The 25288-nt window shown below is 45.7% G+C and overlaps 1 protein-coding gene across 1 annotated transcript; it reads right to left on the bottom strand.

Annotated features, from left to right (window-relative positions):
• Positions 1–1343: 1343 nt before the first annotated feature.
• On the bottom strand, positions 1344–25288 carry rgl3a (ral guanine nucleotide dissociation stimulator-like 3a). Its single transcript, XM_069195751.1, has 18 exons — positions 24954–25288; positions 21166–21809; positions 11697–11980; positions 11040–11096; positions 10496–10665; positions 10194–10327; positions 9242–9460; positions 8823–8926; positions 8377–8461; positions 6218–6289; positions 5396–5476; positions 4814–4846; positions 4015–4136; positions 3329–3424; positions 2953–3085; positions 2549–2785; positions 1810–1924; positions 1344–1477 (listed from the first exon to the last, which is right to left on the bottom strand). The coding sequence occupies exons 2-18, from the start codon at positions 21361–21363 to the stop codon at positions 1344–1346; spliced, it is 2274 nt and encodes a 757-aa protein (XP_069051852.1). The 5' UTR covers positions 21364–21809; positions 24954–25288.

Consider the following 25288-nt stretch of genomic DNA (forward strand, 5'->3'; position numbering starts at 1 on the left):
GACTGCAGTGTTGTCGAAATCTTCTCTATCCACTGGGACAATTAACACTGAAATGCAACGAACAGGTATTTAAAAAGTCTGCTTTCCTTTACAGATGACGGCAGCCCATATGGGTATGGCCCCCCTCATTCCATCCTTTAATATGATGCATGTGATGGGAGCCACAGAGGAGAAAAGGGAAAACGTTTTTGCTCTTCCTCGGAACATAAGTCATTACAATCTAGCAGCTCCCATCTTCTTTAAAACTACCAGTATTTCCCAGGTAAAATTACACAAAGAACCTGATGGACAATAAACCTCAGTAACACTCAAGTTATAACTCCATCACCAGTGCTGCACCTCCGACAGTCTCTGTGCCCCAGAAAGCCAAGTGCATTTCAACACAATCCTTCTCCTTCTAGTGCTTCCCAGTAAGGGCTTTTAAGGGTCCATCAGAAACATGAGCATAATGTCAGGGCTCACCAAGACCGCACAGCAGCTGCGACTAAATTAAATACATATGTGCTACAGAGGGCAAGATGTTTTGTAGTTTTAAACTGAGGGTTTAAAAAAAAGCTCTTTTTGGACACTCCCGAGAAACTCTGCCTTTCCACAGGTCCTTCCAAGTGGGCCGTTTCTCTTCTGCGCCGCAGGACGTCCAGTTGCTTTTCCTCTGGGTCGGACACAAATGAGGGCAGCTGAAATGTACCGCAAGACACCTCTCTTGTGCATATCCTCAGTACCACATTGAAAGCACCAGCCTTTCATGCATTTGCCCACCCAGATGTTACAATGTATCCAGTTCGTAAAAGCAAGTGATCACTCCTCTACAAACTCCCCCCCACCCAGTGACCACAGATGTTGGAGAACAAGGATCATTTGAGGGCACAAATGCAGGGATTCAGGTCTCTTGTAAGCCCAGAGCCTTACACTCCACCCCCTCTGGAGGTGTCTGGCTGCTGCGCTGTACCCAGAGGCTCTTGCTTTGCAGAACTAAATGGTCACTCTTTGTGGACAATGCTGATACAAGTCAAATGAGCTCCTCAGCGTTCTGCTGTACTGTTAATCTCAATATTGCACAGGATCCTGTTGGAATCAATTTCCGTAGCTTTTTTGTTGAATAGGAGTGAAAATTCGAGCGCAATGTATTTCACTGCACCAAGACAGGTCATCTACATAAAGTGCTTCATAGCTTGAAGAAGTCTGTAACAGTTCTTTTCAGGTAGCTGAAGTTGCTCTACTGCTGATATCCTTGAGCCAACTTCGGCCCAGGGCCCTACTGATCAGTCAGATTGGACATAAATCATCTTCTTCTGTCATCAGTCATTACTTTCGACATGCAAAGGGCAGGAGCACCTCGATCTCTAGTTTATTACATTCCCTCTGCTGCGATCCCTCCCACTTCTGTTGCCCTGCCACTTCCGGCGCAGGATGAAGTCATAGTTGGCAGAGGTGCACATGGCGTAGAAGACATTGGCCTTGTCAGGGATGACCAGTTCTGCACGGGGACACGGGGGAAAGCAGAGCGACAAGTGAAAGGACTGACACTGCGGAGCAAACAAGCAAACGATAGCAGTCAAACAGAAGAGAGAGAACCCCTGACATACTCCTAGATCCCAACAGGATAAATCTGTTGCTACAATTTAATTTTCTTTTATTTCAGATCAGTAAAGGCTAGTCAAAATAAGAAACAGCTGATCTTGCCTCCAAGTGAGGTAAGTACAAAGATAAGCTCTACTAACAAGTAAAGGAGGTAGCAGGATCTCTACGGAAGTGGTCTAGAGGTGAGGTTTCTGACACTCGTGGTACCGACTCTACACTGCAGCTCACCTCTGTCCTGGGAGAGGACCTGGCTGAGCGAGAAGTCCTTGCAACTGCTACTCTCCAGGTTGTGCTTCTCCAGGGCTCGCTGTACCACCTGGGCCGTCTTCTCCTGGCTGGTTAGCTGCACGGGAGATGGAAACAGGGAGAAAGAAAATGAGCTGTTACTGAACACAGCCGGATACGCCCCTACGCCACAAATCAGAACACAGCCGGACACGCCCCCAGGACTACATGCCACACCCCCATTCTCACTCCTAGTGCCAGTAACAAAACAATAACCCCTACAAGACTGCTTTAGGTGGGGACCTCTTGAAGGAATTTCCACAAACGAAGAAGAATCGTCCACAGAAGCACTTTATTCAGGTTAAAACCTGAGTAGGCAAAATTCCAAAGCAAAACGTGAGGAGCCCAAACCACTCCATCCACCAGCCCATTTAACGATGGAATCTACTTAATCGCTCATCCTTCTGCTGCGCATTTCAGGAGTTGGATGTGTCCCAATCACCCACGGCAATGGCAATAAAACCAGACATTTCTGCAGCTGGAAGTCCGAGATTCAATGTACAGGAAAAACGGCCTGCTGTGACAGTAACGCCATACACAGACGAAACAAGGAGGACTGTACTTTCCCCTCTCAGGACCCCCCCCTTGCTGGATCTGGCCCATGTCTGATCTTCCATGTGTAACACAAGCCACAAGCTGCCCCCTAGCTGACTGAGCACAAGCTCGGGGTGACCGCACTCACCAGGATGCTCTTGTAGACGTTCCCGTTCCCTAACTCCACGCTGACCCGGATCACGCAGCAGTCGGCCACCTGCCGGTTGTAGACAGGCAGGGAGTTCATGGAGATGGAGCGCCGGTGTTGCAAGTGCGCGGGGGCGGAGGGCAGGTCGGGCTGGGAGTTGCAGGAGCTGGAGGAGCAGGAGGAGCCCGTGGGGGAGAAGACCTCCTCGGCCACATCCTGGCAAGAGCTGGACAGGGGCTGCAAGAGACAAGTAGGGCCGGGTCACATCCTGGAAGGGGATCCCCAGCTGATTTCTCCAAGATCGTACTTCTTGATCACAGCAGATTTCCCAGAAGCTGCAATATCTGTTCCTCCAAGACCAGCCTTAACTCCCCTCTGTAAAAGTTATAAAAGTTGTTTGGTACCTTGTATTTGCCCCTCAAAGGGGAGTGGGGCGAGGAGACATCCTCCATTTCCGATCCACTGGATCCCGACGAGGACACACTGATCTGGTCAGGGAGAGTTTTCCCACTGGATCCGTCAGTCACGGTGAGCAGCCTATTGTCAGCCGGAAAATGAGGTTACCCAGAATGCGAGACTCCGATCTGAGACAATAGCTTCTCTTTTGAATGCTTATATCAATGATTTTTAAATCCCTGAATAGTCCCTGAATCGGAAACTCTATGGCCAACAAGTCGTATATTGGAAGAACACATTTCTCCACTTAAAAAGTCGTTTTTTTCCTAACACCAAAAAACATAATTTTCAGTGTTTTGCATCTCTCTCGGTCGGGATACTCACGAGGTCAGCTTCTTGGCCAGGAGACGGTGGCTCCAGGTGCCGGGGGACCCAGGGCAGGTGTCCACCGGGGGCTCCAGCTGACGTGACAAGTCATAGCTATGGACACAGAGTTCAAAGGTCAGCCACCAAAGGAGGGAAAACTCTAGAATTAAAGGGTACACCTTCATTAGGTCCCCAAAGTACCATAGAGACCCCAACAAGAATGGATAGGCATCTTTGAGTTATCAATTGTTTAGGACTTGGGGAAGACTCTTAAATGAATTTGGAGGGTGACTCCCTCTACTATGCACAATTAGGTAAAACTTAGTTAAGAATGTACCCCTGTTCTGCCCTTCATCCCTCCGCATCACTCCTACCCTCATTTTCACCCATGTGGCCTGACCCTCACTTCCTGGTAGCGAAGCTGGAAGCTGCGGGTCTCTGACTGCAGCGCACTTGTGCCCAAATCCTTATTTCCTCTGCCAGGAGGGTAGAAACAAAACCTACATCTCTAACCGCTCAGGATCTATGCCAAGAAATGCCAGTGTTTGTCTTCGGATACGACATTGCTATCAGGTCACGAAGAAGTTCGGTTGGAGTCCACAAAGTACCATAGAGACTCCAACAAAGGTGGTCTTAGAGCTGTGTCAAGCGCCTGTGAACCATGGATATCAGTCCTCTCCCCACCGGCACCCAAAGCTCCTCACCTCTCCTGGTCGGTCAGCGGCCTGTGGCTCTGCAGCCAGGTGGAGACGCAGGGATGATGACTCAGGCTGTACTGGGAGCAGGCGGCCTGTAGCTGCCTGATCTCAGACAGAACCTCAAACTCCTGGGAAGAGAGGGAATGCCAGCAAGACATTTACATGGGCACCTGCCACAAGAGATACAGTACCTCAAAATGGCTTTCTATGACACTCAGAGACGTTTCTATGGATAAACCATAGCTTCTCCACATGCTTGTTAACCATTTACTTTTTGTTCCTTTGTACATCCCCAAAAATAAAACAAGTTTCATTTTACTAAATCTAAAAGGTATCATGGTCTGCACAGGTTTAAATAATGAGCAGCGAGCTTTACGAGAAATAATTACAGTTCGTCACTGGCAACCTTACAGAAACCAACACAGAAGCTTAAGCTGACACCTAGAAAGAGTCACGAGAACCATTTTATCATTTTTCCCCATAAAACTAGTAGACAAATATTTGAGAGCTGTATTATGGAGCAGTGTTGAATGTTTACATTCGAGGCAGGGAATTGGGATTGTACTTCCAGGCAAGATACTACAGTAAAATTGCCTCAACATGTAATAATATGAGTCACTTGCAAAGTAATAAAAATGTCAGCCCAATAAATTTATGAGGATGGAAATATAACTCTTTCATGGGCATAATTACAGGTCAACAGCAATATTTTCCCTTTTTATAACCATAGTAAATGTAAGTGCTCTCCCCTTACTCTGGGTTTACTGGGTAAAATAACTGCAGAGTGACATAAAGTAACACTCACCCTTCTCCTCTTCTCAAAGTTGATGAGACCCCCCTGGAGGAAAAAGAGAGAAACGCAGGTTGAGAGGCAAGAAGAGTGAGTCCTCAGCACCACCGAGCCAAGAAAACTGCTGTCATGTTCTGAGCCCAACGGAGACCACATTCTAATTAATTACAAACGTGAACAGGCCGTTTTGCCCATCTAACTCATTTGATATTTTAGTGGCTGATTGATTCTAGAACCTCAACCGGGGGTTTCTTGACAGATGCTCCTGCCAAAGTACTTGTTGTTGTAGCTGTGCAGGGGCGCTGCAGAACAAGTGACAATATTTGGCATTTCTCTGTGGTTTTCTTACAATCTGTAAATTAAGGATATACTTATTCACTTCAATCCAGCAAAGAAAAACTGTGCAGCTTCCCGAATGCCATCTCACTGAAATCCTATCTTTGGCAGTTTGGTATGAGGCTGTGCTTGGTATGCTGGTTGTGGGCACATTTCCCCCCAGCACGCTTTTACCCAAGTCAGAAAACTGAGATGGCAGCACATCAGAATAACGCACGAGCCAGGGTCCGTCATCGGTCAGCAGTCGGTCTGTCCACTCACCTCCACTGTGTCAGGCAGGGCAGTGTCCAGCATGGTCAGCACAGTGAGGAAAGTACCCAGGTATGGGACATTGCCTGTGCTCTGTATAAGATAAGATCACTTTATTAGCCATATACAATTTCTTGCATTAGGGATTTGTCTTTTCACATACCCCAGCTTGCTCTCCACACAGACAGGGAGGGAAGCTTGAGGTCAGAGCACTGGGTCAGCCATTTATACAGCGTCCCTGGAGCAGCTAGGGTTAAGGACCTTGCTCAGGGGCCCAATGGAGTAGGATTCCTCTGCAGGCCATGGGATTTGAACTGGCAACCTTCCAGCCAAAGGCACAGATCCTTAGCCACAAAGCCACCGCTCCGCCCCAGTATGAGAGGGGGGTGCCCCTCATACTCTGCCCGTCTGTATGACAGACAGGAAGAAAACGTTGGTCACACAAAGTCTTATTTGCCTGGCGCCTTTCTGCAAAGCAAAATAAAGACCCTAAGCTATGACTGGAACACTGACGCCATTTTAAATGTGGTGGGGGCGGAAACTAATTTGCTCCTTTGTGTAAAAAATCACTTATTTCACTGCCGCTCTGTGGATGGGGTTTTAACAGCACCTCCTTCTCTGCCGTGGCTTCACCTGAAATAAATCTCATCACTGAACCCAGGGACTACTTCCCCAACCGTTGTTTTGCAGTCCCTTTTTATGGCTTTCCTCCTGTAATTCCCCTAGTACTGTTCCATCAGTTTCTCCAGATCCACACCAATGACCTGCTCCAAACACTAGCACTAAAGTCCATATTGGCTCTTCGAGCCAGGAGGACCTTCCTGTGGGACCTACCGTCTGTTGGGCAACGGGGCAGTGCTTGGGAGATTTGGGGCAGGAGCCGTCGTCGTTTGGAGTGCTGCCATCCTGTGTAGAGAGCAGAGAGAAATCAGTCACACACCAGAACTTCTACAAGGTGGGACACTTCCCAGATCACCCCACTAAGACCTACAGATAGGTACGGTCCTGCAAACAAAACCATACTTGACCAGATAAGTCTCACAATCTTTGTTGCCACATTCAAACCACTGGCCTCTGTGCCTCCCCATCATGAATCACAAGCCCTACAGTAGCCTGGTTGTCAGAGACTCGTTCATTCAACCCTTATAGAGGGCTGCGACATCAGCTTAACTTTGGTCGCAGGTGCCAGACTTTTTATCTGCTTGTTAGGGGAAATGAAACCAGTAATTACAAGACTTCATTCACAAATATTGAATGAAAATATATTTGTACAGAATGAGGCTCAAAAGCCATAAAGAACTAAAAAGCTGCCAAGAACTACCTTTTCAGCTTTCCATTGGCCTTTTAATGGTATTGACACTATTTGTTTTTTCTCTCCATCATACTTGTATGAACCCAGAATAAATAGCGGCTTGTAGGACCTGATCAGCAAACACCAGCACTGATTACAGGACAGGATTTACAGCACATTTCCCTTCTCTATAGAATCCCAGGCCCAGCGCTTGGGGGTTAATTATTAAACTTGCTCCTGTTCTTGCCTGCTGTACAGGTGTGTTAAAATGTTAAAAAAGCAGCCCAGAGATTTAACACTTATAAACATATAGACCTTTTTTGCGATCACCTTTCCCAGGTAACTGTACTTTCAAATTGCTGTTTACTGGCCTGTAAAGAAGCCAGTTGTTTCCAGGCTATTAGATAAGACTCCCTGGGTTCAATTTGCACTTCAGCACTCAGGGTGTTTACAAAGAAAGGTCTTGGGAACACTGTGGAGCTCAGAGTTTCTGAGAGAACATTTAAGGGTCATTGTACTCCGTGAACACAGAACAGCAGGGCTGGAGAGAGAAACTCAGAGTGGAAACACCTCGAAGCAGGACTGACAATTACAAGGCAGAGGGACTCACCTCCTTGTTATAAGCATTAAATTACCAGTTTCTCCAGGTCTTGAACAAATTGTGATGTTAATTGTGATTCATTAAGCAGGAGATTTTTTTACATGAAAGGCGAACTGTATTGCCAATTTCCTAGACTGGTTCTAAAATCTGGTTAGTAAAAAATTGACGGTATCTCTAAATTTGACAAATTCCGAAAATAAGCACAAAATCATGAACTTTGCCAAACTCCTGTAAGTTGCCATGTTGTCACAAACCACTGGTCTCACTAAGCCGAGAGCAAGAGTTCACGCAGATTGTGACACGAAGTGGCCCTTCCTGCTCACTAGTCACTGTAATGACTAATGTAATGCGATGAATGAGCGAGTAAGTACAGGCTGTGTGGCAGTCATTTCACTGCAGAAATGTTCCAATGTGTTCTCCATGTAGAGTTTACAAGTTTCTATTTCTATTGGATTAATAGACATGGGTTCACAAGCCTACTTGTTTGCAATATCACAGGGCTGCTTCACCTTACTGGATATTTTGTTGCCTCGTTCTGAATCGCAGACAATGATGGAAATTCTGTCTATTTTGTGATGTAAACTGGAGATTTTACACGTTACTGTGTACATCTTTCTTTCATTGTGGTTTGAAATGCACTCATCGTGATTCTTTCTCACCGTGAAATATTTTAAAAAAGTTGCAGTTCCCCTTAAAGTAACTGTCTTCCAACAATTGTGTTCCTCATTTTTTTTAAGCATGCACTTTAATGAAGGAGAACTTACATTAGTTAACGTGGAGCATGTGCTGTTCATTACATTTTAAAGGAAAGTGATAGGTTTTTAACTGTCCTTTCAGGACAGCTTCAGCCTCAGTTTGCATGTATTTCAGCCTTTAAGAGGCATGATACAAACTGAACAAATGTTTTAAAAAAGAGATGACAAATGAAGGTAGTTATTGTATAATTTAGGTAAAGTGCTTCAAGAATGCTATATTGAAAAGCGCGATTGATTGATCGATTGATTGATTTGGACTGGGGATCTCAAGAACCTAAGTAGTCTGCATGAGCCACAACACTTCCTTATCACTGCTGACCAAAGCAGATTAAAGGAATTTCTTTACCTCCATAAGGATCTCTCGGCTGCCCAGGGCACAGTTCTCATCGGGAAAGGTCTGGCACAGCTGTTCAAAGGCGGTCACACTCTCTCTGGAAGAGAAAAATCAACATAAAAACATGAGATCTTTAGCAATCGCTGTCCATGTAGCAGTGAGGTACATATTTACAGGTGGAAATGGGATCCAGAGTCCTCACATCACATAAAAGCGAGGAGACTGGACCATTTTCAATCCATAGGCAAACGGAATTTCACAGACAACAAAAATACAACCCCTTTGTCTGCCGACTGAAAATCCAATCAAGAACAATAGACAAAAGGAATCACATGGGAGGCAGAATTCCCAAACCCAGAGGTGGAAACTTTAAAATTACCACCGGCTTAACAAAGACCAGGAAACTGGTTTCTCAATGGAGCATTGTTGTAGGCTGAGAGAACAGGTTGGTGTGCTACCTAGAGACGGACGCCCAGGTTTTCTTCAGCCTATAGACGGCATTGGACTGCAGAGCAGAGAGGATTGCACGCAGGGAGGAGAAGTTCTTCAGCTGTTTGCACTCCTGCAACACAGAGAACAGGAAGGACCTCCATTAAACGCCTACTGGATGGGGAGAGGGGAGGAGCCAAAGCCCTTTGTATCGATGCGCTGAAATGCGGTTCGGAGGTGGAGATCTCTGGTGTTGGAGGATTGTGGGTTTAAGATCTAAAGACTTCACTGAATGCTACTCAGATCAATATGTCTAGGAGGATAAGCTAAGATGGCAGATTTCTGTGCATCACAGCCTCAGTGTCTTTAACCACTGTGTACAGGGTCATGCTAGAACGGGGCCAAAGTTTGTCTGTTTTTTTTGGCGGTTCTCTGGGAGCAGACCGACCTGCGCCACCTCGATCCACTTCTCGACGACCCTGGCACGGTCGCAGGGCCGCTGGGAGGAAGGCTGGCACAGCAGGGTGCTGATGACGCAGTTGGTGACCATATTGAACTGGGCGATGGTGGCGCGGATGGTGGGCGCCAGGTGCTTGTTCTCCTTCTTGTCGCGCTGGGACCAGATGCAGCCCATGCACTGGAATGGCAGCACCTTCATGAACAGCCCCTGCAGGCATCAGACAGGGAGAGACAGAGGCATTACAGTCCAATTCAAAACGGACATCAAGATCATGCCAAGGGCCAATGCTGTAGCACCTGCAGACAGTAAGGGCAGAAACCTGAATAGATCTCAGAGAGATTTGTGCTCTTTTTGGGGCTGTATGCTGCTTAGATTAGCTGCAGACCATCAAAGAAAAGAGAGTGGAAGATCTCTTCCTCCCACAAAGCCATAAACATAGAAAGTGAATAAAACCTCCAAAAATCATTTGCTTCCTGTCACGGACGTCCAAAGGGACAAACCGTGGGGAGCAGGAGAGCGGAAAAAGACCCATATGCGTAGCGGCGAGACGGGAAAAAGGCCCGGGCTCATTAGTGCAAAGAGTTCAGGAATGCCGTATAGAAACCTATGCCCTCAGGGAGCGGACGTGGGGCACCCTGGTGCTAGGCGGGTCTCAGGACATCCGAACATCAATGCTGAGCAAGGACAGAGTGCAAGACCCGGAAATATATAGCCCAAGGGAAAGAGAGGGACAGGAAGGACAGCAGACCGGAAACTAGGGACAGGACAGAGAAGGAGCGCCCTCTGGCTGCAGAGGGCGTGACACTTCCTCAATTTCGGCAATATCCCTGAAGGCGAAGGCCTGGGTCTCTTGCCCTTCCTGATCAGGCTGTAGCTCCAATTGCAATATAGTACCTGGACAATCACAAGCTGTCACAACAGGAGAGTGATTGAGACTTACCGCGTCCAGCAGGGTGAGCTGCTCTGCAATGTCTGTGGAAGGGAAGTCCAGGAAGTCCCGTACCACCTTAATGCAGTCCTGTTCCAAGTCGCCTTTACCAGAGCCAAGGGCGGCCTGCTGTCTGCCATTTTTCTCTGGAGGTGAGAAGCAGGAAGAAGGGTGGGTGAGGGACGAACAGTGGGAAGATGATCACAGAGCACAGCAGCTAAGGTCTCCAGGGCGACCCATGGGGTGAGGCTAAGGTTTCCAGGCAATCAGCTAGGGGGCGGGGATAAGGTTTCCAGGGTGACCCGTGGGCGTACCTGCATCCTGAAACTTCTTCAGCAGGGTCTCGGCACGCTGGGATAGACGGCGGTAGCACAGACGCTTGCGCAGGTGTCCCCGCAGCACCTTCAGGCAAGAGTAGTGAGGGGGATCCCGGAAATCCTCTGCATACTCCTCCAGCCACATCTGGATGAGCGGGATCAGAGTGCTGAGGAAAAAGGGAGGTAAGAGAGAAAGGGAGGGAGAGATGAGACGCACAAGCTTGAAGGGGATTCACAGAGGTTAGACAACAGGTTCACTACAAAACTGCACCTTCGGCTTCCTCAAAATCCTCCCAAAACAAAAAGTAACACTTTAACATTGTTTTCTTCATCATCCCAACCAAGAATTGCATCTTTGAGCCTATATAATGATATTGTGCAAATTAGGAGTCAATTCCGCTCCAGTGTGACACAAAAGCTCCGTGCTACATCTTCCGCAGTTTGCTCAAGAGAGGATCACAGATTTCTGCTGCAGCTGGAAACGGGGAGCATGTGGAGGAAAGATCAAAGCAGGCCCTCAAAGACTGACCCTTTCCCTCACCTCTTGTTCGGACGAACGTGGCAGACGTTGCTGTCCACATCAGTGATGGAGTCATCTCTGAAAAACGACAACAACAAAAGTGGTCACTTCAAGTGTCCAGGGCTGTTTTTCTGCCAGTACTGGGGGTAGCTTGACAAGACTATCATCTATTACCATCCATGACCCTCTACCATGCCCAAGCCTTTGTCCGGCTGGGCCAACCCTTGCCTTAAAATAGAAGAGCAGCCCAACAGTGGAGCATTCCACAAGCCGGTTTAATCCGCAAAACAAGCAAGCATCCACCCTTTCAAAATAGGACACCATTCCCACACAAACAAAAGATAGAGAATTTGAACCTGGAGGTTCTAGGAGACTAGCTGTTCATTGAAGAAACTGAAGAGGGTCAGAGCCTGATTCCCGTGGTCTTTTCCCAGAATTCCTATCACCCACTCTGCCATTTCCCACTAAAAGGCCTGTGCGAACGTTCCTCACTTTACTCTGTTTTTACCATGGGGTACCGCAGGGAGCTTTTCTAAGGATCATGCAGGAAGAAAGCCAGATCTTTCTGTTTATTACGTTCACAGTATAACAGGGCCACAGTACGATACGTTCGAGGAAGTTCGGCTTTATCACAGCAGGGCACAGTTAGAGCTCAAGAGGAGGGGGGAGTGGCTCCACCTGTGCAGGAGCAGGTCGATGAGCGTGCTGGTGTCGGTGAAGGCGCGGTAGGTGGCCAGGAAGATCTTGGCGAAGTCGGGGTCGTCGCCGGGCTCCAGCAGCCGAGAGGTCAGTTTGTCCAGAGTGGCCGCCTTGAGCCGCCGCACCTTGTAGGTCCTGTACTGGACGAAGCAGAAGGCGGACTGGGCCTCCCCGTCCTCGGGGGGCTGTACCGGCTCCCTCCTCAGAGTGATCCCATAGATCGCCCCATCCTCCACCTCTTCCCCCCACTCCTGGACCGGGTTCTGAGAAATGAACAGGAAAAGGACATGAGCAATTAGAGAGAAGAGGAAGCCACCGGACCCTGTTCTGCTTGGGTCGATGGCCAGTCGCTTAATAATCCCAGAATTCCATTCAGTCTGGTCCAAAAAGGTTCCCACAAAGTCAGCTTCAACCGCATGGCCCGGGACGTGGTCCCAGACTCCCACAATCCTACATGCAAAGGAGGGTCTCCTCCTGTCTTAAAGGCTCTTTCATTTCCCAGTGGTGTTCCGGGGAATCGATGTATTCCTAAAGATGGATCAAAGCCTTTTAAAATTTGGAAAAGCGGAATCAAGTTCCCTAGGTAGAAAAACAGAATTGGGTCTTTATTATGTATTATGCGGGAACAACAGGTTAATGGGCGACTCAGTCACACTGCACACTGAGTGAGCCTCATTAAATGGACTGCTGCCTGAAAACTGTGATTGGCTCCATTAATTCAATTCAAGCTTTAAGCCTTTCTAGCCCCTGGGGAAAATATATTCGAGAGCAGAGTTCAACACAGCAGTACAAACAAACCACCCACAAAGAATTCACCACACCAGCATCTCAGAAGATAAGAAAGTTATCTATTGCCTTGGAATGAAATTGCAGAGAGGAAGAAAGATTTCCGGAGTCTATTACCTTGAAAGAAAAACTAAAGCTTAGCAGAGGCTAGAATCAGAAGACCCGCCCCTCAGAAGCACACAGGTTCTTCCCAGACCGGCAGGACTGGGGATCTCCAGTACCCGGGGCCACTCTGCTGTAGGCAGAATGACAGGTGGAAGAGGAATGAAGAATAAACCTCTGGAGGTCGTGTGCAGAAAGCAAAGGGAACAAAACAGAGTTGCTGGGAAGATTTCAGGACACTTGCACACAGCTTCCACTCGTGACCTGTGGCTGGCCCACTCCTCAGTACACCCCACCCTTGTTTCCCTCACAGGCTCGCTAGACTACAGGTGCCGATAAGCAAGACGATAAACAAGAAGCCCGCACGTCACCGGGTGACCTTCGAAAGGACATGAAAGCATGGCTGAGTGCTTTGTAGCCAATACAAACTCACACTCCCTGGTTTCGCTGTACACACACGCACGATGAAGTCAAGTAAATTCAGCTTACTCTTCCATACGGAGTGGGACTGTACTGCGTTTCAAAAACCCATGGTTACATTACAAAGGCTAAAAACAAGGCGAGTTAAATCTAGGCACCATTTTAAAGCCAGCGCACTCTTCAGTTTGTTTGGTTTCTTTGTACCTGGTGCACTGAATAAAACAACAGTTTTTTTAGGAATTATTTGCAACTAAATCAGGCTGCCATATACTCCAATACCAAATCATTGATAAGTAATCTGTCCTCTATACAGTATCTTACTAAATGTTAATTTAACACCCTTAAGTGCTACTAACACGTAAGGAAAGACCGCAGGATATTATACATAATACATTACAATGCATAGCCCAGCAATGTTTAAAGTCTGTGCAAAGACAAGAATGTGTTGTTTCTGCGGTCTTGTCCTGCACAGTATGATATTCTGGAAAAATGACCCTCGATGTGATTGCAACAGGTACATCAGCTCCTCTAGAACTTCACAGGAACATCCCTTTAATCTCACAAAAAACCTGTAAGACAATCTGGAGTCTTTATAGCAGGGGTTAAAAGCTAATTCAAATTAAGCTTCACAAAATCTTCTATTTTTCCCATACAATACTTGCTAGTGGCTTGCAACTCTTGCACCAGGAACAAAGAAATCAAATCGAACTGAAGAGCGCACTGGCTGTCATCAATTAACGAGACAACAGGGTTACCATCAATTCTTTTTGGCAGCCCAACAAGCAGCATTTTGCAACTACATGCCAGCTATTGATTTTCACCTCCAAAATAGGTCAGTGTATGCCAGCAATCTTTTTTTTTAATTGCATTTCAGGAGTTTTATTAATACAGAGCTCCTTGGCTAGGTGTGCTTGGGACAACCCAGCACTCAGCAGATTTTATGTCTGAAAAAGAATAGCACAGGGCCAATGATGGGGGTGACAGGTGGGAATCAGATTTTTCTTAAAAACCGGCGTGCTCCGAGTCCTTCAATGACATTACTTGCTAGACAGCCAGCCAACCAGTCTAGGCTTAGGATTGATCTACAGAGTCTGAATGACTGGGACGAACCACTCAGCCTCTTTAATGCATGTTATTTCATCACACATCCTTATCACAGGCAGGGGACCCACAGACCCTCGCTGTGGCGCTGCCTTGTTTACATCAGGGCCTGCTTAGTAAAGCATTTGCTTGACAAAAATACAGAAATTCTCTTCTGGTGGACAAAGCACACACACAGTCTCCAACCAGATGGCCGCAGGCTGATGTGACCTGTATAGAAGATCACTTGAACTCAGAGGTTAAGAGGCACAGTTTTAGATCAAGACCTGCGTCGCTGTGGCTCAGACAACAGACACCAGACACCTGCACAGAGCACAGGCTGTATTCAGATTCCTGTCATTTTCCAAGAGGAATATCCCACAGAAAACAATCCAGGGCCTCCTTATTGTAACGTCGCGCAACCTCATGGAGGTCGTGGGCTCACAGGGAGAAACCTGAAAAGTTGGAAAAAATACTTGGTCTTTCCCTGGATTACTTAAAATCATTATGGGCTCAGCTGCCCTTGGGTCAGGAAACTAAGGGTTTCTCCTATCAGGACACAGATACCTTTGCCAGAATGGTCTTCCTTTCTTCCACAACGGTTCACCTATCTTACCGGCTGACGGTTTTGAGGAAGGGAAAAGAAGGGTGGGTTCTTTCACGCCTTGGGGGGCCAGCTGACGGAAAGAAAACTCAGCTGCGAGTGGAAACTCCGCAGCAAAAATAAAAGTATCTCAGCTTTACAAAAAACCCCCGCAGCATCAGGTTTCGCGAGAGAGGTGAAGATTGATAAAGATCTGCTGACCAGACTGGCAACGTGAATCTGGTTTCACACTGAAACACCTGCAGGCCGTCAGGTAGTGGGACTGGCTCGGAAAGTCGAATTGGATGCCATTTTCCGAGCAGGAAGAAATGTGTTTGTTAAGCCCAGACAGAAGCCTGGTGGCGCTAACCTGCTGATGGTCTTCAACTTGGCAGGTACTGAGTGACAGGCCCGGTCCAGTTCAAGCTAGGCCTGTTCTGAAGCCATCACCGTGACTACTTTACATCTCATTTGTGTTTGAAAGAAACTATTTTCTCTGTCCACCCACATGCAAAAGAGATGCCTTGACTCATCAAAGGCTTTTTGAGGACTCCTGTGCAGATGATGCCCTTCAAAGAGGTGGGTTCTGTTTGGGCACATTTGAATACGAATATTCACAAACATATTTCCCCCTGTTCTTCTGAAGAGAAATTAGATAGTTTTGTGTCCTTCACCCACACAAAAGAGGTGTTTTGAAGATCTCAGCTCACAGCCACAAACCCCACACATAGCCCACAAGCTGGGAGAGTAAGGAAGAGTGGGCAGACCCCTCAGAGACACTCAGCTTTTCTGAAGTACGATAAACTCGGGTTTTATGTGGTAGCCCAAGCGGGGCAGCGTGGCAGTAGGGCCATGCATGAACACACACTCTTTCATGATCTTCAGTGCTGGAGAGAGCGCGATCGAGCTATCCCTCTCACTTCCGTAAACGCAGACCAATTTTTTCCAGCTGCTGGGAATAAAGATACAGAAATCGTCCAGACTGAATGCTTCCTCAAAAACCTGCAGCGGATTACAATAAAAAAGACTTTCGCCATGAACATGCAATTCTCTTGTAGTTTTATAAAGGGTCTCGCACAATATCGCACCTGGCTTTGTGCGTTATATTTCAGGAAAAGATACAGGCGGAAAATAAATCCTGTATTTCCCAGCGCCTATTAATGGCGCACGGCACACAAGATCCAGTTTCTCTCTCCCCGTGAAAAAGTCGTGCCCAACACATTTGTGCAAGATCCTTCTTCAGTCTGAGCCAGGGAATCCGTCTTCCTTCTTTTGCATTGAATGCAGATGGCAGGAAAGAAAAAAAAAAAGATGACTCCGGCATCTTTTTTGCTGTCTCAGCTATTGTGCATTTAAAGTTAAAAGACCAAGCAAAAAAAAGAGGAAAGTTAAAAAAAAAAAATCAGATCTCTTCTGAGAGATACAGGTTGCCTGCCACAACTCCCAAAGCTCGGGACTTAATGACGTTTTTTTTCCTTTCTACTGATTTGGGACAGTGAGCAATTTCCAGCTCTGAATAATAGGGGGGGATAACTAAATAACTACTGCCAGTTTCCTGCGACAGGTGTCTGTTGCTAAGATCCCACACAATAAAGCAGCAGTTCCCCATGGTCACACCCTAGATCAGCGCTGGGATCTGCAGCCCTCTCGCCTGCCACTGTGACAGCACCACAGCACAGGCACTGAGTGACAATCGGGCTGGAAACGGGGCCAGTTTTAGTTTCTCTGGCCACACAAAGATTTGCAGATTTGGCAAGCTAGTGGACTAACTCAGGAGAGACCAGGCACCTTGGGGAAAAAAATGGCTGCGATCATTTTCAGCACAGAATGTCTTCTCACACACACACAGTATGCACGTGATCCAGATTTCTGGGCAGAGGGGTCTCCATCATGAACGGTAGCACCCCCACAACACAGATGCAAACACACAGGACAAGAAAGTGGGGGTCATGTCTCCCTCCGCCCCATGTGGTCACCCCCAGATTGCTGAGGCCCCTTGCTGGGACGCAACGGGCTGATGCTCATGATCCCCACGGGGCTCTGACCCAGACTTCAAGAACCCATGACTCAACTTGAGCGCGTGATCTGCTGAGCTGATCGCCAAGCAAGATCGTCCACCTGCAAGGACCTGCCAGACTGTGACCGTCCAGGGCCACAGCAGACCCTTCTCTGGGCAAACTGAAACCGGCTGCAGATGAAAGCATTTGAAACCATTTCTCCCCCGAACAGCTACGGAACAAGTCCCAACCCATCCTCTCTGCTGTACATGTGTAAGGCCACCCCACCACACCTGCATACAGAGCCCTCCGTACCTGCACTCAGCTGTGCCTCTGTCCCTTTTCCTGTCACCACCTGCGCAGGTACTGCGGGAGGTCACCAGGAGAGCTCCAGGCATACCACAAGAACACACAAACACGCAGGCAGGAGGACACACGCTTTCAGTCACGGGCTAAGAGAAGGGCACTGGAACAACTTCTCCACACGTCCAAGAGACACACGGTTATTAAGCCATCGCAGAGTGGCTGTTCGATTAACGCCCATATATCCACAACTCTACTGGATATACTGTATATTGATATTTAATGCCATATCTTACAATAACTCTAAAGTGATTTGCAAGCCTAGTTTCAAAGACTAAGGAAAATCATTCATGCATCCATTCTTCTGACAGCTTTATCCAGAACAGGGCTGAGGGGTACCTGGAGTTTATTCTGACAAGAAACAGGCACAAGGCGGGGAACACCCTGGGCACACATTCCCACCAGGGCCGATTTTCCCAGAAGCCAATTAGCGTACCACCATCTTCTTGTGGGAGGAAACCAGAGCACCTGGAGGAAACCCACGTTAACACAGGGGAAACATACAAACTCCACACAGACAGCACCCGAGGTCTGGAAGGCAGCAATGCTAACCAGTGTGCCACCGAGCCACCTTAAGGGAATTAATGAGCTCCTCAGAACGTTTACTACTGTACATCATCATTATTGACGTCAAACCTTGTATAACTTGTATAACTACCTGACATTATGGATTTACGAAAGCTTAAAAGACTGCTGCCGACGCAACTTCACCAAAAACTCAAAAAACAAAATAGACAATACATAAACACGCTATACTGCGATTCATAATGCTTACCATCGTTATCTCCTTGCCCATATTTCCTAGCATTCACAGTAGGTCGACGGTTGAAAGAGATCGGTTTGCGGACACTACAATCCCAGCTTTAAACAGATCTATTTCCTCATTTTTTCGAAAATTGGAACTCCGTCTTCGCTTCACTTTTCACATTTCACACGCGAAGCTGGTGCATTGACTACTGAAGCACTAGTGCATTTTAGATATTTAAGACTTCCATCCGATCGATCTAACTTGAGAGAAAAAAGAAAAAAAAGAATATTTGTGCATGGCTGTCTTATAAGGGAGTAAAGATCGGATGATGGAAAGACCTTGTTATATATTTTTTTGTTATCGCTCCGTCTCCAGATGTCTTACAAACGACCGAAAGCGTGTTGAGAGCGCTCCTGAATTCGGAAAATCAGTTTTGTTTCAGAAGTACAGTACGGAACTGCTCCAAGGCTACAGCCCTGCGCTTAGCGCCGTCAAAAGCACCTGCACGGCGAGAGCTGCGCCACTCAGAAATAAAGCCCAAGGCGCGCTGAATAATTCAGATGGGAGGTTGTCCGGTGGGCGGCTCCTTTATAGGCCTGTCCCGCGATTCGAGTCCGTGCTGGGAGGGCATCCTGCTGTACGCGTCTTCATTTAGCGTACTGTGTACTGTAGGAGGAAGCTTGGCTGATGACAGTCAGAAATTGTAAACGTCACCTCCAAGGACACCGCTAGACGCCACTGGGAAAACTTTATTTTAAACACCCGAGTTGAAAGAGTGGACTAAAACTACTATAACTACTAGAGAGACAATGGAATACAGGATAAAACACTAGCCCGGTTACTTTAATACACGATTTACTTGTATGTGACTTTCAAAGCGTTTTTCACTGGTTAAATATAATGAAAATAGTAAAACGGCAAACCAAATCTGCATGTAATTAAAATATCTCTCACTGATGTAGAATTGTTGTGAATAGTTGATTACATGGATTGATGTCCAAAAGTAGCACAGCCTCCTAGCTGTACTCCTTCATAGAGACCTGAGCCTCTTGCTGAAGCACTAGAACTGGTTGCCAAAGTAGGTGACTTAGTGAGCCCCAGGGTGGAGAAGGGGTACGATGATTACCTTTCCAGCTGACCCCAGCCCACTCTGAGACAGGACAGGTCTTGCCTCTGGACTGAAACACATTAAGGTGATCTGGGCAGAATCACATAATTGATTTAGTCTCTTTTTTTTGTCCACGAAAGTTTCCACACATAAAATATTTTAGTCTTTTTCAATTCACAATCCAGAATGGTGCCTACCGGTGCTAAAACATAATCATCCATTGAGAAACTGCTATTCACTTTACATGCGGTGTTAATTTATAGGCGAGCCACAAGCCTGCCCTCTCCCAAATGCCTGAGCGATCTGCGTCTAAGTGCCAGACCCGTGAGGAGGGGGTCCCTAAAACTATCTGGCAGCACCCTGGTTTCACCACTGTGAGACCCCTGCTCATGTCAGTGCTTTTCAGCGCTAGTTTGGCACCAGGACTGTCAGCAAACGTCTTGCGTGACTCTGTCATTCCACAAGTTCACTGTTTGTTTTCTTCGGGAATAATCATCACAACAAACCACAAGAAGAACATAAGAAAATAAATAACGACTCTTTGGAGAACAATTCTCAAAACCTTAGCTTACTAAGAACTGCACAGCAGGTGTGGACTCTGAGAATTGTCAATGTCTTGCCCAAAAATATTTATTATGACTTTAAACAGAGAACTCCGGATGTATCAACAATTGCAGTCTAAGGTGGGAGAAGAGAGACTACTTAAATTACTGCCCGAAAACACCAGTAATAAAAGTGTGGGAATCGTGTCATAGTACCATCACCTGATCTGTTAAGTACAAATTAAAGGAGCTTTACTCTCCTAAAGGCAGGATTGTCCAAGTTCTAGGAGATTTGTATTAATTTAATCAATACAGACTTTAAAAAAAATAAGGAAAGTCAATGAGCTTGCTAGACATGGCAGTTCAACGCGTTCCAGACCCCCACCACCCTTTGTGTAAAGGGGCACCTCCTGTCCTCGGTTTTAAATGCACTTGCATTCTGTTTCGACTTGTGCTGTCTGGTTCAAGTCTGACTTTTAATTCTGAATAACGCAATTCATTTGTCTTTATCCTCATTAATTAAGGACCTTGAATACTTGAATCAGGTTCCTTTTTAGCTTGCGAATAACTGGTTGCTCTTCTGTATACTCCAGAACAGAAATATCTTTTTCACAACACAGAGAATAAGTGGGTCCTTTTTTTAATATGCCCATTTGGAAATAACTGATGCCAAAGCAAATATAGAGTCGGAATAAAATTATTAAAAAAATGATCTGAGAATTAAAATAACAGCCTAACACAAATAGGAGAGCGATCAGATTCATTGCATCTTTAATGCTGCTGAACACTGTCTTTTTATTGTACAGGAACACTATTGCATGATTTCTGGAGGTTTCCTCAACACTGGACAAATCACAGAAGGAAAAATAACACTGGATTGGGATTGTACAGGATCTCGGCCGATGACTCATTATTCAAAAGATGCACTTTACTCAAATTTCAGTAGATAAACATGTTTCCAATAAGTCAAATAAGCAGATCGATTGATCAATCAAGGGCCAAGGGGATGAAAGAGTGAGCCCTGGGGATCAGAGTTCAGCACCTCCAATACAAATTATCACTAAGTCATATAAAGCGCTACAAGCGTACTCCCAAACCATCTGGACATGATGGGTCAGATGATGGGTCAGTAGCCAACGTCAACATACTTCAAACCTTACTGTGTTTAAGCAGCTAGGATATTAAAACTGCATTCAGATACCCACCAACCCTCAAAATCAACCATCAAGCTTAGGTAAATTAACACTGGCACTAAACCACTAACGGCAGCCAGCAAATTGCACTCATCAGTTGCCCATTCTTTCTGCTATTACAAAACCACTGAATAGTTTATCAGTGCTCTCAATTTGATCTACAGTATATACAGTAGTCAGCGCAAATTACTACAAAGCATGGTTCATTAACAAGATTTATATCGATATCAAGGATAAACTGCAGAAATACACTGAGCAAAATGTAGAATTCATATAAAAATACATTTTTGGTCTTAAATTTCTTAGAAAGACTACTGTACAGTATTTGCCAGTATTTAATTGGTAATTAAACCGTGACAAACAATTCAGGAAAGGAACAATGCTTAAGTGAGTAATTTCCTTCACCTCAGCTTCTCAATCCTGCTCTTTCTAATCTCCTTAATTAGTCTCCCAGCTAATAGACTCACAGTCCAGTAGCTCCCCTTTACCCATCTGTAGCCTCTCTAGGAAGGAGGAACATACTGACCTCATCATCTCGCTCCGTGTTCAAAGACTGGAAGCTCTTCAGCCAAACTCCCGGCACCACGTCTACTAGCTCCAAGTCCAGACAGCGCTGGCCTGGGAATAGTTTCCTCGTCTCGAACATCTCTGCTCGGAGGGACTTTTTTCTCCTTCTCCTGTCTAAAAGGACAAGGCTGGGCAGTGGATCCACATCGAGCTTCATGCTTCACACATGGAGCTACAGCTTGAAGTGGCTCAGTGGAGTGTTGATCTGTAAAGATCACTACAAGCACACTCCCAGCTGTGACAGACGAGCACGCCCAGATACTCACCACATTCCAGCACTGGAAAACAATAGAACTTCAAAAATCTCCTCCCTAACCTTTTTTTTGTTTTTAGTTTGGCTGCAAAACACTATTTGTAATTGAAATCGGCCACCTGAGTCTATTCAGAGCATTGGAATTACTTGCGAATTGAACCTGCTGGGACAATTGGGCATCATGTAAAGCACCTGGAAGAGATTGACACCTTCCGCCCTGCTGTCTTCGAAAGAATCAAAACCTCTTAGCTCTGAACACAAGGGGTGTGTGCCTCAGGTCTGTAGAGCAGGGCCAGTCATGCACCGGCCTTTTCAGATCCTCTGCACTGGCTTCTTCTGTTTCCTTCAGCCTGCAAATTGCGTGATTTTCAAATCAATTCACAATACTTAATTCATCCCAAGGAGCCAATTTATGGTGCAGCATACAACATGTTCCAAATAAAATAACAAATTACTAAGAAATATATGTAGATAACAAGAGTAAGAGTGTGCAATATTTAAGATTGTATTAAAGTGTGTGTAGATGTAAGAGGGGGCTCTATCCAATAGAGATCATATTGATAAAATGTCTTTACAGTCATCGTTTGCCAGACTGATGGCCTCTGGAACAAAGCTAAATGTCCTTCTATTTGTCTTGCGCTGTGGACAATGCAAACATCTTCCAGAAGGCAAAAGTTCAAAAGACTAATTATTCAATTTAATTATTTGTGTATAATTAAATGATGCATTCGGCTTATATGAAACACGGGAATTGGAAGTCGCATTATTTGTCTCTCTCCTATGTTGATTCTCAAACACTGCAGTCACCAGCATTATTTTCTCAGGGGCACTGTAGTCTATAAAGATCTCGTTACTGGGGCAGTAAATGCTCAAAGAGGGAAATACAAAACATCAGTTCTACCGCCACAGTCCTTGCATCTAAACTGTGTGCTGTACAGGACGGTTTTAAAAGTGGCCATGTCTAAAACAGTGCAGGCGCTGCATGTTTCTTCTCAGAGTGGTCCGGACCCATGCAGACAAGCAGGAAATCCTTGGGCAGTATTTGTTGCTTGTGCTCTCCTCTCTTTCTCCCCCTTTCATTCCTCTGCCGTCCTTCAGAAGTGGATTTTCACTGTGCCGCAACAGAGCCCTTGTCTTTGCACAAGCTGCAGGTTTCACTTTCACCTGCTGGACTTCTTGGAATTGAAAACGAATGAAGGAAATTGCAGAATGGCATGCCACATGCAGAAGACTATGTGTGACTCATAACTAATTAATTCTTAGGACGGACTAAAGCGTATGGTCTTCCTATCATGTAACTATCTGTACGTGTGTGTTTTTGATTCAGTTAAATCATGGCACCACTCATATGTTTCCATTAAGAAGGAGCAAGAAGAAAGACATTTCTGATTATATGTCAGGATGTGCTAGTTTTTCTAATGAAATTCAGCTTGTATAGGTAGACTGCAGTCCTACTTTCTCAGACCAGTTATTAAATCTCGGTAACAAAATCAATTCCTTAATGCTATAGAACAAATATACAAATGTCAAGCCATGAACTTTTTGAAAGTACTGTAAGTCGCCAACTTGAATTCCAGTTCCAACAGATTGCGATGTGATGTGGCCCTTCCTGCTCACTAGTCACTGTAATGAGTAATGTACTGTGATGTACAAGCAAATAAGTACCGGCTGTGCCGGTACTTATCTGCATACAGAGTTAACAAGTAGTTTTTGTCAGCAAAACCATCAAAATATCCAGATCAATATTTATATTGGATTAAAAGAGATGGATTCTCACTTCTTTATAATGTGCTAAGGACACATCATGCCACTGTAAATTTGAAGTTCTGAATCACAGAACATGGTGCTGCTCCTACCTGGAAATTTCATCTATTTTGTGATGTAAACTGAATGTTTTACAAGTTACTGTGCACATTTGACTTTTATTGTGGTTTGAAATGCACTCGTCAATGCTGATTCTTTCTAACCCCAAAATATAAGAATAGCCTTGCGGTTCTCCTTTAAACTGGATCTGTGGCTATCTCCTGGACAAACACACTGATTTTATTTCTTGTCCAGTGGCCCTGTAAGGCAAGACAGCATAGATGTTTGTCTTTTTGCACCATCACCTAGAAAGCCAAAACAATGAACCCTTTTATCAGTCTTCTTTCTTGGAATTGAGCTGATCAATACCCTGATCACCATGAATTCTCTGCGCTGCGGGTTCAAAAGCCACATGGTCCGAGAAAAGAACTGCACTGGAAACGATCTCTACTTCCTTCTTCGAATGAGGCTATTTTTGATCCGTTGTGTCACGGATTCCATCTTGACTCAAAAGGGAAAGAAGAAGCACAACTGACAGTCCAACCGAGGCTCTTGGAGGAAGTGTTTTTGTGATTTCTGGCAGGGGGGTGAGGGTTGTCTTTATTTCCACTTAAGAGTTTTTTGGGAATCCGCATCAGCGTGGTCTGTCATTCAAAACTGCAATGTGGAAAAAATGGAGTGCCCCCTCCTTCACTTTCTGTTTAGAAAGGTAGAGGAAATGTATTCTGGTGGTGCGATCGAGAACGCCCCCCAGATTACACTCTGACAGCAGACCATCCAAAAATAACAGCACAGCTCCTTTTCAAAGCAGATCTGTTTTTTAATAGCTCTGTGATTCATGAGCTGGTTAGTTACTTCCAGAGTATTCTGTTGTGCAGGGGCACAGCTTTTGAAAACCCAAGCCTTTATTGGGACCATCATACACTACTACACACAGCTATTTCAGATAAAGGAAGTGAAATATATGCACTACAGCCTCAAAGTGCTTGGGTCCTGGATTTGATTTTGTGCTAAGGTCTTTCTGTGTGAAGTTTGCATGTTCTCCCTCACATGTCTGTGTGAGTTTTCCCCTGGAGGTCTGCTATTCCCAGAGACATACTGGCTACATTGCCAGGTGGCTCTAAACTGTTCCTGACATTTGTGTGTCCTACAGTCCTTGGGATGTTGAGTATAAGCATGTGCAAACTAGTTGTGAAAGAAAGAAAATTAACAAGGCAACAATACATTTAGATATTACTTTTCCTTAATATCGCATTTGATAATATGTTGTGTGCATTTCAATCTCTCATTTGCAAGATAATCTATAACAAGACAATGCAGAGGCTCTTTCCTGCAAGTAATTTTAAGCAAATCCATTGAACTCCAGACTGCTAAATATTAAATATGCATGTCCAATAGCGAGAAAGGACAGTGCTCTTGGGTGACACAATAAATATACCTGTATAACAAGCAGGCTAACATACCTGTTTCAGAGAAATGCTACATCAATCATTTTAAAGGCCGGCCTTATTTCTTTGGAGTTTTTCACCCTGGAGGGTCTGGTTTCACTGAGACTGCTCGGATTTTCTCTCTGTAAACCCAAGTTACCAATGGAAGCTTGCACTGACTTTTCTAAAAACCCTGTTCTTATCCAAATCCCCTCCCAATAAATACAGAGAAGACAGGAAGAAGCCTAGGAATGCTGTACTTACTATTCAGCTCTGGAATTCTGGCATGGAAAGCTGATATATCCGACAGCCAGGATCAGGTCTTATGGGATTCTCCAGTGTGACACTGCAAAGCTTCAGGAAAAGAATAAAACCACCTATAGCTGGCTCGGCTTCCTAGGTGGACTGACTCCGTGATGGGATTTTTTTCCATTTTTGCCTCTGATCCAAGAATATGTGATGGCCAATGTGCTTTTCACCGGGGAGGGAGGGCGTGTAGAATCCCCCTCTCACAAATTCCTGGCACAGAGAATCCACATCACTAGCCCTTCCTGTCAGACCAGCTTATTCAGCTTCGCTTGTTTCCTAAAGGCAAAAAC

This window comes from Lepisosteus oculatus, chromosome 11 (genome assembly GCF_040954835.1).
Source record: "Lepisosteus oculatus isolate fLepOcu1 chromosome 11, fLepOcu1.hap2, whole genome shotgun sequence".
NCBI lineage: Eukaryota > Metazoa > Chordata > Actinopteri > Semionotiformes > Lepisosteidae > Lepisosteus > Lepisosteus oculatus.

Coding starts and splice junctions, on each gene's coding strand:
- rgl3a (XM_069195751.1), bottom strand. CDS start 21,363: ATGAAGCTCGATGTGGATCCACTGCCCAGCCTTGTCCTTTTAGACAGG. Junction 10,328..10,495: donor GAAGAAGTTTCAGGATGCAG/GTACGCCCACGG, acceptor TCTCACCTCCAG/AGAAAAATGGCAGACAGCAG. Junction 1,925..2,548: donor ACGTCTACAAGAGCATCCTG/GTGAGTGCGGTC, acceptor TCTCCCGTGCAG/CTAACCAGCCAGGAGAAGAC.